Below are 15019 nucleotides of genomic sequence, written 5' to 3' on the forward strand. Positions count from 1 at the left end.
TGACCAGAACCGGGCAGTGACCAGAACCGGGCTCTGGGGCGGAGTTGGGGGGGGTGCGCCAGTGGGGGTGGAGCCCTGGCTCTCAAGAACCATTTTGTTCTTTCTAATTAGCTTTCATTCTCTCTCTTTCTCCTTTTTTTTTTTTTTTTTTTTTTTTTTTTGGGTGGTACCAGGGATTGAACTCAGGACCTTGAGCTTGTCAGGCAAGCGCTTATTCTACTGAGCTATCTCCCCAGCCCAACTTTCATTCTCAAAGCCAATGGGATTATAGTTCACACTGAGGTCATCGGCTTTTTTTGCTTTTTGCTTTGTGATTTTGCTTTTATTTGGAGACAGGAGTCACTGTGTAGCCCAGCTTGGGCTGGAACTTGTGCCCTGTTTCCCTCAGCCTCCGTAGTAGCTGGGATTACAGGTGAGCCCAACTACATGTGGCTGATTGTTGTTATTATCATTGTCTTTATTATTTTACCGATACTGAAGCTTGCGCCTGAGGTCTTTGTGCTGAGCTCCATCTGCAGCCCTTAATGTTTTCCTTGGACACAGGGTCTCACTGCTCACTGATTTGCCCAATTGGGGGCTGGAGCTCGTGGCCCCTGCACAGGCTTGTTGTGTGCTGGGATGACAGGCATACGCCTGCCTGGCCCGTGCAAGATATTGAGTTCAAGCCCCAGTACCAAAATAATAATAATAATAATAATAATAATAATAGTAATTTTGCAAACCTTTGGAATGATGATAAACTCAGGCTTGCGAGGACCTGTGTGCCCTTCAGCCCCACCCATGCCAATGCCTGGCTCAGCTGCAGCTCCCACGCTAGCCAGGGCCGCAGAGCATCCCGGGTGCCCCCTTACAGGCCTGCTGTCTGTCTGCTGCAGCATGGGGCTGGTGGGACAGATGGCACTCCTGCCCTGTAGGCAAAGGAATGGCTGCCCTGATCGGGCTGGGAGATGGGAACTGGGTGAGTCGGGTGATGGTGACTCCATGAGTGGCTCAAGCTTACACCCAGCTTACACCCTCTGTCCCCTGGTGATGCTTGTGGAAAGACGCCTTGAGGCCAAGATGTCCCTGCTGGTGGGACGCAAGGACATTGTCGAGGCTTCCAGCTTCAGGTCATACAGCCCCTCTGTGGTGCCAGAATCTCTTTTTCTATGTGAAACCAACCAGGTTTGTTAGGAACATTATTAAGCGTAATGGAGTAGAGTGGTATAAGGACTCTGAGATGTCACCCGATGCCAACCACACTCACCCCAGTCCTGTGGGGAAGAGTGTGGATTGGAGTGTTAAAGTGGATCCACCTGTGGCTGCTTTGGCACACCACCCCAGAGAGAGGTCCTGGAAGGACAGGAACTGCTTGGCTTGAACACAACCTCAGGGTCACCAGAGGACCATCTGGTCTGCAAGGTCCACGTTGGCACCACCACAGCATGTGGGACAGGACTGTCCCTGCCTAGTCCTGCATTTCATGGTGGGCACTTTTACTAGAGCAGTGGTTCCCCAAGAGAGGACCTGGAATCCAGCAGGACCAGGACTGAGAAGTCGTTAGAAAGGCAGACCATCGGGCCCACCCCTGGCAGAGGGTGAGGGCCCTGGTACCAGCCTGGGACGCTGGCTGGTGCAACCTCTTGGAGCTCTGGTGCAGGCTCTGCTGGAGTGCAGCCACTGCAGAAATGCAGACCCTCACGCGCTGCCCCCGTTCTTACGTGCAGTGTGTGTGTGCATTAGCCAGTGCTGGTTCCCCAAAGGAGGCTGAGGGACAGGCCTGGGCAGGGCCACCTTCCAGGAAGAAGCATGGCTTTGAAGGTGGCCACCTCCACCTGTCACCGTCCAGGGACCCTGAGCCTGAGTCTCCCCCCACCGATAAGCCATGCAGATAATCCCACCCACTTCCCAGACGGCTAGGAGAGTCAGGCCAGCCACAGTGCAGGCATGGCCCAAGTGCTATGCTTCCTGGGGGGTCCCAAAGCGTCCCAGGGGTGATACTGGGTGCTTCTGTTGTTACCCAGTCAGGGACATCTGATACCAAAACAGGGTGGCAGGAGCCAGGTAGGAGGCCTAACATGGTGCCATCCTGGGACCCCAAGAGTGAGGTCCCAGCGTGCCACCCAGAGGCTGGTGGCGGGGAGCTTGCCCTTCACCCGCAGCTTTGGGGAGGGCAGGATTGAGGCTCTCGGGGTGTCTGCTGCTCGGGCTCTGGGAGGAGCAGGCCCCCCAGGCAGGGATTGGAAGAGACAGTGAGGAAGGAGAAATGCTCCCAGGAAAAACCAAAGCAAGAGCAGGAGCAGCCCAGGAGGTGGGGGACGCACGGGGCCCTGCTGTCCTCAGAAGGAGGCGACCATCAGGCTCCCCGTGCAGCGGCCCCAGCCGGGGCTGCACCTCCTCAGCTGTCCACACCAGCCTCTGCCCCTGCTGCGTGCGGAGCCCCGAGTGCTTCCGCTACATAAGCGCCCTGATTGCGTCATACCCCAGACTGTTTCTGTTGCTTGTGACTGGGCGCTGTCTCATGGACACAGCAGGTGACAGTGGTGTTAACCACAGCTCACGGGACTCAGGTGTCCAGAAGGCACCCGCGAGGTTGCCCGTTCAGAAGCAGGGAAAATCCACAGTGAAGTTACTGTACGTGTGTCCTGATGCCAGCCTGGGTCAGAGGAACACATGGAATTGTTTCTCCATTAAAACAAATCCATGAACCACGCAGCACACAGCGCGGAGAATGTATGACAGCCAGGCGCGCTAGCACACAACTGTAACCCCAACATCTGGGAGGCTGAGGCAAGAGGGTCACTGAGGGTTTGAGGCCAGCGTGGGCTACACAGTGAGACCCTCTCTGAAAGAAACGAAAGAAAACTAAAAGCAATACGGTACCTTTGGAGGACTGAATTCTCACAGGGGCGGGACTGGTAGGGTCCCAGGTCAGGGCCTGGATTCAAAGCCAGGTGTGGGTGCAAAACGAAGTCATCACAGAGCCTCATGAGCTCGGCGCCCCCCAGGCTCTTCGGGGCACCCCTTCTGGCCTCACTGGTAAGAGGCCTGGCTCGGGGAGGAACGGTTTGCCAGGGACCTGCAGAAGTGCTTGGGAAGGAAGACTGGCGCCCCCTGCTGTCCCCGTGGAGTGCTGCACAGTGATGTCGCCCCCATGCCCTGGGGGTTCCATCTTCCTCCTCTGGCCTAAGGGTGGACCCCCACCCCCACCCCGGGAGTCGCCTGGGTCCCCAGTGGCGCTCCGTCTGCTGCTGTGCCCTCAGCATGGCACCAAGAGGACGCGGTCACACTGGCCTTCCTGAGCAGGCTGAGAGGAAAGTCGCAGTCACCCGGGGCTCCCTCCCCGCCACAACAGGGGCAGTCTCGGTGTGGTGGGAGTGAGATGCAGGGGTCTGCATCTTTTCCCAGAAGCAGAGCAGCCCGATGCAGGCAGGGGACAGACCAGGCCTAATGTCCCTCTTTCTGACTGTGGCCCTGGGCCAGGACTCAACACTGCCTGGCCCCCGTCTTGTGCCTGTTCCTACAAGAGGTCCTGGGACAAAGACTTGCTGCAGGTGACTTATCATGAGAGTAGCCCAGCAGAAGGCACACAGCGTGGGAGGGTCCAGCCCCACCCAGCTGCGCACATGCAGGGGCCTCCACTGCCCCACCAAAGACGGGGGCCACTTTCCACCAGGGGCTGTGGCAGCCACTTACCGGCCTGCGCTTCTAGGCTCAAGCCCTGCAGGGCCACCACGGAGGGGTAGCACCAAAGGGATGGAGAGGCCCAGGGCCCTGGGCGGCCACCCTCTCTGCAGTGGAATGCGGAGGCTGCGCTTATGCCTTGTAGGCATAAGCGGACAGAGACAGCCAGGGCAAAGCCTGGCTCAGCGCCTGGCAGTGCCGGCTGCTGGTACTGTCGCCCACCTCAAGCTCCCCGCCACGTTGCAGGCACTCAGTAAATATTTGTGGAATGAATGAAGCAGCCTTCCTGCTGGTTAGACCGGGTTCACGGTGCCCGCCCCTGGGCCGCCCAAACTGATCAAAGTCTCTTTGTGTCTGGGCAGGCTGGTGAGCAGGGCAGCGAGGCCCAGCCAAGGAGGGGTGGGTTTGGGTGCGTGACGCCTCCAGGCCGCCGCCCTGGAGCACCAGGATCTCCCAGGGGCTGTGGCTGGGGCACCGCTGGCACTGTGGACCACGTGCTCTGCTGCCCACAGGCCCAGCACCCCTCCTCACCAAGCACTCCTTTAGGTGCCCAGGACAACCCCGGAAGCCAAGGGCACCCGGGACCCCTGGAGCTGACTTCCCAGCAGGACCCCACCCCAGGTGAGTAGCAGAGCTCCGGAGAGGAGGCTCAGCAGAGCACAGAGGGAGCCAGCCGAGGGGGAGCTCTTTGAGTTTTGTGTTTATTTCTAAATAGGGGTACACAGGAGGCTGCAGACACCATGGAGGGCGCTGGGTTTTCCTGATGCCGCCAGCCCAGGTTGCTCTATCCATCATCTGTTCCTAGGTGGCTGTCACATATACCAGAGCCAGGTCAGGGCTGTCCCTGCAGTGTGAGTGATGGTCTCAGTGCTATCTGATTTACACTGTCACGCGTGGCCACTCCCCATGGAGACACAGACATGGTCGGTCATCACCTAGGCCTCCGTACACTGCACCTGCATTCACACTCCCTCCAGTCCCTGCGGCTCTGTCATTTCTTTTACCCCTAAAGCTTTCAGGGTGCATTTCCCAAACCCAGGGACCTTTCTCATATAATGAGGGCGCGAGGACCGGGGCAGCGAGCCGCGTCGATCCAGGGCTGCTGTGACGCCCAGGTTGTTCTATCCATCATCTGTTCCTCTGCTGCCCTTTGTGGCTGGAGACAAAGACGCTGTCTCCTGGCCCAGAGTCGGGCCGGGGACAAGCTGCCCCTGATGGGGGTGGGTCTGGAGCGCTCCACAGCCTGCCTCCTGCCTGCCAGGGACATTTCTAAAGACGCGAGCTGGTTCTCTTCCTTGACGCCCCCTCTGGGTGCGGCATCTTGGGCAGTGAGATGCCTGCTTGTTTCATGGCAGGAACACCCAGAGGTGACACCTGGGTCACCCCAGACGCGCGTGCCACCTGTCCCTTGCTAGTGATGGCTGTATAGATCTCCCGTAGAGTGGGCCTCTCCCTGCTGTCTCCACTATGAAGCTACTGTTTTCCCTTTGTAATTAGAGAGTATTTTGTGGGTGCCACCTTGGCGCCCTTCCAAGTAGCCTCTCTTGCACCACTTTCACCTGCTTCACAGCCACAGAACTTTCTATTGACCCGGCAGTGACCTGGAGGGACAAGCACATGCATGACACTAGTCCAGTGCCACAAGTGAGCAGCTCAGGCGGCAGTGTGGGGGGCCCTGGGGGGCCCGGGACAGCACCCCAGGGAGTACACTGCACCAGGCTGAGGGGAAGGACAGGTGGGCCACAACGAGCTGCAGAAAGCCTGGTGGGCACAGGGAGCCTCAGGTACCACAGCAAAGGTGGTCGAGCTTGGCTGTGACAGGGACAGGGGCTGCCGGGGACGTGGGGGCAGAGGCAAGCCCTGGTCTGTGCCCGGGAAGCAGCTCCCCGGCTCTGTAGCTCCAGGGCAGAGGAGGGAACTCACAGGGGGCATCCTGCTGCTGCCAGGTGGCCAGTGGTCCTGGAGAAAAGTTGGAAATGTGTGCCTGGCCACCCAACACTGAGGAGGCCCGTGCTGCTCCAAGAATAGGCAGGAAGTGGGGAACCGGGGTGCCGGGGTTTGGTCCGGGCAGAGGCCCAGGGCTCAGTGGCAGCCTGGGAGGAGGGCCAGGTCAGAACCGGCAGCCATGACTTCTGCTGTAGGGAGCGCTGGGGGCGTGAGTGGGAGGACAGGCTCGTTCTCCTCCCTGCAGAGCCCCCCACTGCCACAGCACAGGATGGGGTGAGACGCAGCCGCTCTGCACCCCTCGCTCGCTTGGGGGGCTCTGAGGCCTCAGCTGCAGGGAGCCGAGGCCAGGACCACCTGCAGCCAACCAGGGCTGCGGCCACCGGGCGCTGTTCCGACACTTGCTGTCCCCCCAACACACACACTGCTCCGAGAGCCAGCCGGCCCCTCCCCTCTGGCACGGCCCAGGAGGCGCCATTGCTCTGGGCAGCCGCCACAGTGAGGGCCTGCATGCTCCGGCCGAGCGCCAGCCAGAGCCAGGGGCTGCCCTCTGTCCAGGCCTGGCTGAGTCTTCCATCTCATTCTCTCGTGCATTTTCCATTCAACACACACACATTCAGTGCCTACTGTTCAACCATTTCTGTGGAGATAAAGCACTGACCTTTGTAGTGTAAACTGACTCAACCATTATGGAAATCAGTATGCAGTTCCTCAAAACACCAAAACTAGAAGGTCCTCGTGGCCCCTCTGTGCCCCTTCAGGTATTTCCCCAAGAGCTAAAGACCTCACAGGGTTCACGCACACCCCTGTTTACCACAGCACGTTCATGGTAGCTAAACCCGGGGAGGAGCTAGCAGGTGGGTGTATATAGTAAGTGAGGCTTTTACACATGGTGGAATACTACTCTGCCATAAAGAAGGATTAGCTTGAGTCATTTGCAGGAAAGTGGATCCAGCCTGGAACCATAACATTAAGTGAAATTAAACCAAACACACAAGCTTACCTACCACATGGCTTCTCTTAGCTGAGAAACTCAATATAAATACAGTGAAAAAGACAAGTGGGAAACAAAAAAGGAAAAAGTGAATTTAATCCTGCAGGGTCAGTGCATCTAAAAGTACAACTTGATTTAGTCAAATTGTCTTATATGTTCTATGTGGTTTTGGTCCATCTGGCCATTAATCTGTGTTTACTATAATTAACTTGACAAGGATTTATAAAATAAATGAATCTGATGCTGGCAAAAAAAAAAAGTTAGGAGGATGTGGAGCGGAACAAGGAAAAAAATGAGATGCATGTTCTTGCCCCAAGTCACAACGAATGCAGTCATTATGGACTAACATGCACTAACAAAAATGGACCTTCTCGCCCAAAGCCACTTGGTGAGCTTAGTGCATTCACAAGATGGCGCCGGCATGAGCACTGGGTAGTTCCAGAACATTCTTCTCACCTGGAGTGCTCAAGACAGGAGTCCCAGGCCAGCAAATAGTTCAGCGGACTAAGCGCCTGCTTAGGCAAGCACAGGGACCGGGGTTCAATCCCCGGCACCACATGCCATGCCGGCCCTGCCCCGGGGCACACTGAGCTGGCCACCGAGTCCAGGCGTGGTGATGCGCGCCTGTAATCCCAGCACTGGGGAGGCTGAGACAGGAGGATCACCACAAGTCTGAGCTGCATGAGGCCCTGTACTAAATACATAAAGACAGGAGTCCCATGCTCCCACCCTGCCACCAGCCCTGGGCAGCCCCGGATCTGTCCCACTCTGGACTTGCTCACACAGGACACTTCCTGGAGTGGGAACCAGGGCCCCAAGGGGCACCGCAACTGTCTCTCCTCGTGTGACCCCTCCAGAGCTAGTTGGCGCTGGGCTGTGGGGTGGTGCCTCCGTGCCGTCAGAGGCTGGGGCAGTCCTCCCCATAAACAGACCATGGTCAGTTGCTCAGTCGGTCTGTCTGTCTGTCTCTCTCTGTCTCTCTGTCTCTCTGTCTCTCTCTCTGTCTCTCTGTCTGCCAAGGGACACCAGGCTTTGGTACACAGTGCCTTCTTTGACACTAGTGCTCTGTTAAAGTGCCACCAGCGTCTGAGGAGCCACAGGGACATTCACTTGGTCCCAGGGATCAGGAGACTCAGCCACTCCAGTTCCACCTGAGCTGGGAGTATGGGGTGTGTGGCTGGGCCACCTCTGCCCACAGAGGCCTCCCTCTCTGCCTCCCCCTTCCTCAGCTCCTGCCTGTGTCCCCCGTCATCAACTGTTCCTCTTCTCTGTCCTGCAGGACCCCATCCCTGGAATCCAGACAGTGCCCCTAATCCAGCATGGCTTCACGCGGAGACCCTTAACATAATGCCTTCTGTGAGGGCCCTGTTCCAAATACCCTGTGCAGGGGTTAGGACAGTGTGTGTCTTCATGGGCCAGGGTGGGGACATTCCTCAGCTGTATTCTGGCTGCCTGGAATTGTGTCATGCCTGGACTTGTTACAGCCTGTCCCTCTCCGAAGGAGACCAGACACTGAGGGCAGGACACATCTCTTCACAGCTCTGTCTCCACATGCGGGGGCTTTAAAAGTATTTGTCGGATGAATGGATCGGTTTTACCTCCTGTGTGTAATTTCTGCATCTATAAAATGACTGGAGAAGTCCCACGTACACAGCTATTAACAGACAATTGAGGACTGATGGTAGAGGTCATACCCTCACGCTGATTCCTAAACATTTACAAGAGTCTGGGCTACACCCTGCACCGAGCTCTCTTTCTGAACAGGGCACCTTCAGAGCCACACTTCTGCGAGAGGTTATCACCAAACACGCCCCGGGAGCCTGGGAGCCGGCACCGTCGGGAGGTAATGTACAGGTGATGAAATGAGAGAGTGGAAAGGAGGTGCCCGCAGGACCGCATTCACTCTTCCAGGCACAGATGTTTCCAGAAAGGCTGGAAGCTTCTGGCCGGGTCCCACCCTCGACGTTCCTTCCCAGCCCCTGCATCAAGGTCATCCGCAGAGCCGCAGCCCTCGGCGAGGCTTGAGGCTCGCAGCCAGCGCCGTGCTGTGAGGTTCCCTGAGAGTGGGCTCCTCGATTCTCCAGGCTGCAGGCAGAAAAACAAACAGAAATCTCAGTAAGTGAAAACAAAACATCTTGCAGTCGGTGGTGATGACTGTGGGATCCAAACAGTGACATGGACACTGAAGACGCTAAAAACAAGGCTGGGATGTGCCTCGGGGAGCTCTTCCCCTGCATGCCCACGAGCCTGGATTCAATCCCCAGCCCAAACTCCCTCCCTCTCTCTCTCCAAACAAATGCAGATGGCACGTATAACTGGGGGCATGTGGAATAATCAAAGATGAGAGCCACTCAAGAGTGCTGGCCTCGGAGGCAGTGGAACACGCCAGCGTGGGGTGGAGAGAAGCCAGGTGAATACAGTGAGGCGTGAGCTGTGTAACACAGGAAGAAATGTTCCAGACGCGCGAGAAAAAGTGGACAGAAAGTGACTTGCTGTGTCGGATCCAGCAGTGACAAGCAAATAAGCACCTCACTGTGCAAGCAGAAGGTTCGAATGGAGAATTTGTTTACCAAGAACACACGGGCTTTTCTAGTGCTACTGAAATACTCATGAAAATGCTGTACACGCCGGTCACAAAGGCTCAGCGACTTGAGGCATCTTGGCAGATGTGCACACCAGCCACATTTTCTAATCACCGCGCGAAACAAAACTTGAAACTGGCTGACACCCAAAGGTGCCCATCCAAAAGCTTCCGATCCCAAAGCTGGTCTCTAACTTCTCTCTCTGGGGACCGCTCTCGTGTGGCTTGTTTTCCACCCAAGGATTGGGAGTTGCCTGTCCCTCTGAATGCCCTGGCCCCTTCTGCCAGTTCCTGACTCCCAGTTGTGACAACTGTGGACTGACGCAGGGGCCACAGTAACCAGATTCTAGAGGTGGGGTTGTGAGACCACAGCGTGGCCAGCTCTTGTGGCGGCCAGCACTGGGCACCCAGGTGGAGAGGGGTCCCTGCTACCTGCCCTTGAGGTGTGTGAGGCGCTGCATGGTGCTGTGTCCTCCCCAGATCCAACCTGCACCCACTGCACAAGCTCTAGCTCAGCCTCCGAGCTCAGTGCACAGTGGCTCCCTGGCCTTCAGTGCACGGCGGCTGCCTGGCCCTCTGGCTGGCCCTGAAGTTCTTGGTCCCATCCAGCTGCCTTTCCTGAGTGTCTACCCGCAGGCCCGGCACAACAGCACCTTCTCCAGGTGCTCATCTGGGGCCTCCGCCCGGCCCCTTGCCTTCTCCCTACACCCAGCCCCACCTTCACTAGTCTGTGTCTCCATTCTTGGCTCCCTCCGTGGGATCGGCGAGCCAGGCAGCATGGTTACAGGACCTCCTAGGACAGCAGTGGTGAAACTTATAGAGCGTTCGGAGAGACAGCCCACAGGGCCCATGTGCCGTAGGCTTGCCACCAGGGTTCTAAGGGAAGACCAAAGGGTTGAAGAACTGCCCACCAGCTTGGGCAGCGTGGGGCGGCTGGCCCTTGGGGAGCTGGCGGGAGCAGTTCAGTGCAAGGACACACCCGTTTGCCCTCCCCTGTGGCCTGTAAATCTCTTCCCTCAGCCACAAGGGTGCTCAGGGCAGCAGAAGGGCACCGCCGTCCTCCTCCTGAGGAGTCCTTGTGGCGAATTCCTGTCAACCTGCAGCCGGAGCCCTCCTGCCCACAGCCCCCACCGCCTCCACACTTTGGATCTCTCTCTGGCTCTGAGTGGATGCTGATGGGAACATAGTCTCTGCCCAACCCGTCCCAGTGGCCACTCTGCCCACTGGCCCTCGATGATACCAGGAAGGAGGTCCTGTCCAGCTGCCCACTCGATAGCCCTAAACCAAGGCTCAGGAAACCTAAGAGCAGGCAGAAGTCCCACGGCCAGCAAGCATGGAGACCATTCTGCAGGGAGGACCCCAGGACCCCAGACTCTTCTGCTGACTCTGGGCTTTATTCCCAGGCCTAAGGTGAGGGCTCAGGCCCCTGCCCAGCTTCAGTTGCAGGGCAGGAAGACGTCCAGAGAAGCCTGCCTCCAGCCACCCAGCCACAAGTAGGCCGCTGGCCCAGCCCACAGGTCAGAGCTGAGCGCACCCGGCTCCTGGAGCCCTGGTGCAATCCCAGCTTGCTGAGCACCCACACCCTAGCGCTCAGGCAGGGCAAGTCTGGGAAGCTTCTTAGCAAGCGCTGACTCCGCCTCCTCCCCCAACACCGCCAAGTGATTCCTAGGATCCGGCAAGTTCGGGAAACAGTCTAGTCTCTGAAATGGTGCAGCCTCTCCCAGAGCTCCTGTTGGCTACTGCTGTTGTCCCCAAAGGCTCCCAGTCTCCCTCCAGCTGGCTGGACAGAGGACAGAGCAGGTCAGGTGCAAGAAGTACCGCCCCCCAGCGCCCTGCCTGGGGGAGGCCTCACCTGCCACAGGGCGGGCAGGTAGGCGGCCACCTGTCACCTGGGCGTGTGCCAGCCAAGGCCTCAATAGGAGCTGGAGAACCACACCGGCAGCCACCCAGCCACCGGAAGGACGCGAGGCCGCAGGGAGCCGTGGTTGCTGCTCACCATGGGTGAGAGACGCTTCAGCTTCCTGAAGAAAGTTGCCTTCCTGGGCCGGGGCCACCAGTACCAGGCACTGCAGGCGGACGAGGAGGAGACCTTGGTGAGTCTGGCGACCCTGCAGGGGCTGTGACCTGGCCCCACCTGGCTCACACTGGCTCAATTCCTACCTGGTCGTGAAGCTCCAGGCGACCCTCGCCCTGCAGCTGGCTCTGCAGTGGGGCCCAGAGCGCTCTCCTGCTTCCTTAGGGGCTCAGCGCCCCCAGCCCGAGCCCAGAGCATGTAGGCTCTTGCATCTCCAACCTGCCTGCTCTGTGGAGCTTTACAAGCAACTGGAATGGGAGGGAATTAGAACAATGCGGGGGGTAGGGAACCCCAAGCGTTTAGCAATAACTGGAAATCAAAGTGATTGCAGGCAGCAGGTCCCCACCTGACTTCCTCTGTCACCTGTGCACTTTAAAACCACTCCAAGTTGCATGTTGACAGAAACCTGCAGGAGACCCTCGGAGCAGCCAGCCGGATTCCAGGGGCTGGAATTTCTCAGGGGACCCACAGACAAAGCTGTCCAAAGCCAGACTGTGACGGCTTCTGGCAGCAGGGTGCCTGGTGCAGCGAGGTGAAGGTGACCCAGCAGAGTGCCCCACGGTGAAGGGCAGAGGCACCCAGTGGGCACAGGGTCTATCCGCACACCCTCTGGACAGGCTCCCTGGGTTTGTTCCCAGAACCAGGACTCTGCTGCAGCCTTTTCGCCAGCAGGGCAAACCTCAAGGTTAAGTTTATTCTGAATGAAGAGTCAGCTGAAACACATGCCATTGACTATCTCCCAAAGACCAAGATAGTCAAAACACTTTGGCTGTATGAATCCTTAAACACGTGTGCGTTTGCGTTTAGAAATCATGCTCCACGTAGAGGTGTCGAGGTGGGCACGCTGGTGCTGGGGTGGTGAGGGGGGATGTGTACCTGGTGTCTTTGAACTCCATCTGCCATGGGAATGGGAAGCCTGTCTACCAACACGTCCTCCTCTTCCTCTTTTGCTGTGATTTTTCCTTGCTGGGTCTTGGCTTTCACCTCGGGCTGGTGTTTCTCATGAGCTCCAGGTATAGTGGCAACCGGGCTTTCTGTGGTGTGTGGGTGGGCAGGCCCATGTCCCCTGAGTGGGGCACAGAGGCAGTTCACTCTGTGTGCCTGGTGCCCTTCCTTCCCGCCGTACTCTGCAGGTGGCCGGCAGCTTGGCTCGCACCTGGTCCTGAGTCCAGCTGTTCTCGGGGTATGGGACGCTTGGGCCACCTGGACTCCAGGAAGGCTGTGATGCCTGACAGTAGCAAAGGCCCTAGAGGGCCGGGGTGCTGTCTGCATGGGTGGCCGTGCACAGGCAGAAGATGCATGTGTGCAGGAGTAGGGCGCGACCGAGGCCCACAGGCCCTGCCTCCTGTGGCCGGCTCACCCCGGGGGCCCCCCAAGCTCTCACACTTGCAGCCTCAGACTCGAACTTTTACTCAAAGTTTAGAAAAGGAGTAATGTTTGCTGAGGTGATTACTTCAACAATCACTGTCACTCCCTTTTATGAGTGCAGAGCATCACCCCATCCTGGATCCTGGGGCGCCCTGAGCAGTGGCAACCAGGTTTTATAGGGACCGATCCCCAAGCATGGCTGGGCGTCCCTAGAGGTGAGGCATCTGGGTAGGCTTGGTTGCCATCCAGGGTCAGAAGGGCGCCGAGGCTCACAGGGAGGCTGGGTTCCCCCCACCCCACCCCAGCCCAGTGCTGACTGCAGCCAGCCCAAGGATGCGGACGCAGGGAGCACAGCCCAGCAGTCCACAGAGAAGCCAAGGGGTGTTCAGTGTGAGAGCCAGCGCACTCAGGTGTGGTGCAGGGTAAAGCAGCAGGACAGTGGAGACAGGAACAGAAGGGGGTACGCTGAGCTTGGCAGTCTCAGGACCTGAGGCGGCCTCCTTGGGCTGCCTTTCTAGGGAAACAAGAAGAGCTGTCATTTTCTTAGTGGGTAAAGCTTCCCTCTGGTGATCTGAAGAGTAGGGGGAGAAGCACACGGGACCAGACACCCCAGCCTCAGGGAGAGCTCAGTGCGTGTGGGAAGCCCCTCCACCCTTGCGCCCCACCCCCACCTGTCCTGCTCCCCCCACCCGTCCCGTCAGGAGCACTGGACTGCAGACAGATCTCCAGTCACCACAGCAGCAGGGTGGGCGCGAGAGGGAGAACAGTGGAGCTGCAAGGACGGGAGGACCCGTTCTTGTCCCCAGAGCCACAGGGCCCTGCAGGGGTGGCAGCCAGGACGGGACCACCATCCACTGATTCACAGCTATGCCAGGTGCTGGGAGGAAGGGCTACCTCCCTGCTTTCTATTATTTATCTTTTCACTCTTAATTTGTACTTTGGGTTCTCATAATAAGAGAAACCCCGCAATATTTAACCTGTGGGTCTGATTTATTTCACGTCACATTTTGGACTCCAGGTGCATCCGTTTTCCTACGGACAACTCGAGTTTAGCGTTCTCCGAGGCACAGCAGTACTGCATGGTGTATCAGTGCCACATTTTCTTTAGCCAAGCATTCGCTGATGAACACGTAGGCCACGCCAATGTTTCAGCTGCAGTGAGTTGTGCTGACACGTGAGATTTGGTTTCAATAATGCTCCGGCCGAGAGTGCGTCCACATGTGTGGTGAAGGCTGACGCGCGCCACGCTTCAATATGCGGCCATTTGGGCTGGTTAGGACACAGCCACGGCCTCCAGTTCTGGGCACCGCCAGCCTGCAGGCACCTCGTCACGGCCCGCGGATCCCTGTGGGACAGGGCTGCGCTGTGCGTTGAGATGCTTTCTTCAGTGGCTGTGGCTTGGGCTCCATGCTGGGTGCTGGTCGGGGGCCAGGAGCCACATGCCAAGCCTGGGTTCATGCAGGGTCCCCATTGTTGAGAGATCGTGCAGCTCTGTGCTGAGCACATTAGGCTGTGTGGCGATTCTGTTCTCTGCTGGGGTATGTGATGTGGTTGTTGTCACGGACACAGATCTGAGCAGGTTGCTTTCACGGTATGGTTGTCAGCTGGCCTCTGGAGGGTCCTGCCTTTCAGGCCAATGACTGCGACGCACATACCACAAAAGTAAGGCCACAGAAAGTGTGTCCCTGATGGGGGCAGTGGGAGTCCCATCCTGGGCCCACCACTGTGAGGTTTACTGTAAGAGAAGGGGAGCTTGGGTTGTCCTTGTCCCAGGGAAGGACATGGGGCTCATGGGCATGGGACCCGAGGGAGGAGGGGCTCAGGGCCTCCAGGTGTGTTCAGAATCAGCAGCAGCTGGGGTCCCTCCTGACTGGGGGCTGCCTGGGCCAGGGACACAGACCATGGTATGCTCTGCCAGAGATGAAACTCAGCTGCCACTTCCATTCTGTGGGCGGAGAAAGGGGAGTTGCAGAGCTCTGGGGCCTAAGCGCCCTTCCCGCTCCACTGCGCATCAACCCCAGAGAAAATTAGTGGAAGTAGGGGCCGGGGAGATGGCTCAGTAGGATAAGCGCTTGACTGGCAAATGCAAAAGATCTGAGTTCAATCCCTGGTTCTGAAAAAAAAAAAAATTAGTGGAAGCCCCCTTAGGGTCCTGCAAGCCACAGTGTCCTGGGGACCTGACAGCCAGCATGGTGGGTGGGTGGAACACGGCTGGTGGAGGTGGCACTGTGCTGTCCTGGCACCATGGGCCACAATCCAGATCTCCTGAGAGGCACAAGCTCTGGGAAGAGGACGAGGTGGTGACCCAGACTCCACCCTGTGGCTCCTGACGCAGACATGTGTGGGACGTGGCAAGGAGTGTGGGTGGCAGGCTGGGGGCGGGAGTGGCCTGGGG

At 58.0% G+C, this 15019-nt stretch overlaps 1 protein-coding gene across 3 annotated transcripts in view; it reads left to right on the forward strand.

Annotated features, from left to right (window-relative positions):
- Positions 1 to 11140: 11140 nt before the first annotated feature.
- Atp2c2 (ATPase secretory pathway Ca2+ transporting 2) overlaps positions 11141 to 15019 on the forward strand; it is a 49744-nt gene continuing 45865 nt past the window's right edge. For all 3 annotated transcript variants that reach the window (XM_004645008.2, XM_023705247.1, XM_023705248.1), the window contains exon 1: positions 11141 to 11275. In XM_004645008.2, the coding sequence (XP_004645065.1) occupies positions 11180 to 11275 (96 nt within the window). In that variant the 5' untranslated portion in view covers positions 11141 to 11179. The remainder of the gene's footprint in view (positions 11276 to 15019) is intronic.

Source organism: Octodon degus, unplaced genomic scaffold (assembly GCF_000260255.1).
Source record: "Octodon degus isolate 3935 unplaced genomic scaffold, OctDeg1.0 scaffold00215, whole genome shotgun sequence".
In the NCBI taxonomy this organism is placed as follows: Eukaryota; Metazoa; Chordata; class Mammalia; order Rodentia; family Octodontidae; genus Octodon; species Octodon degus.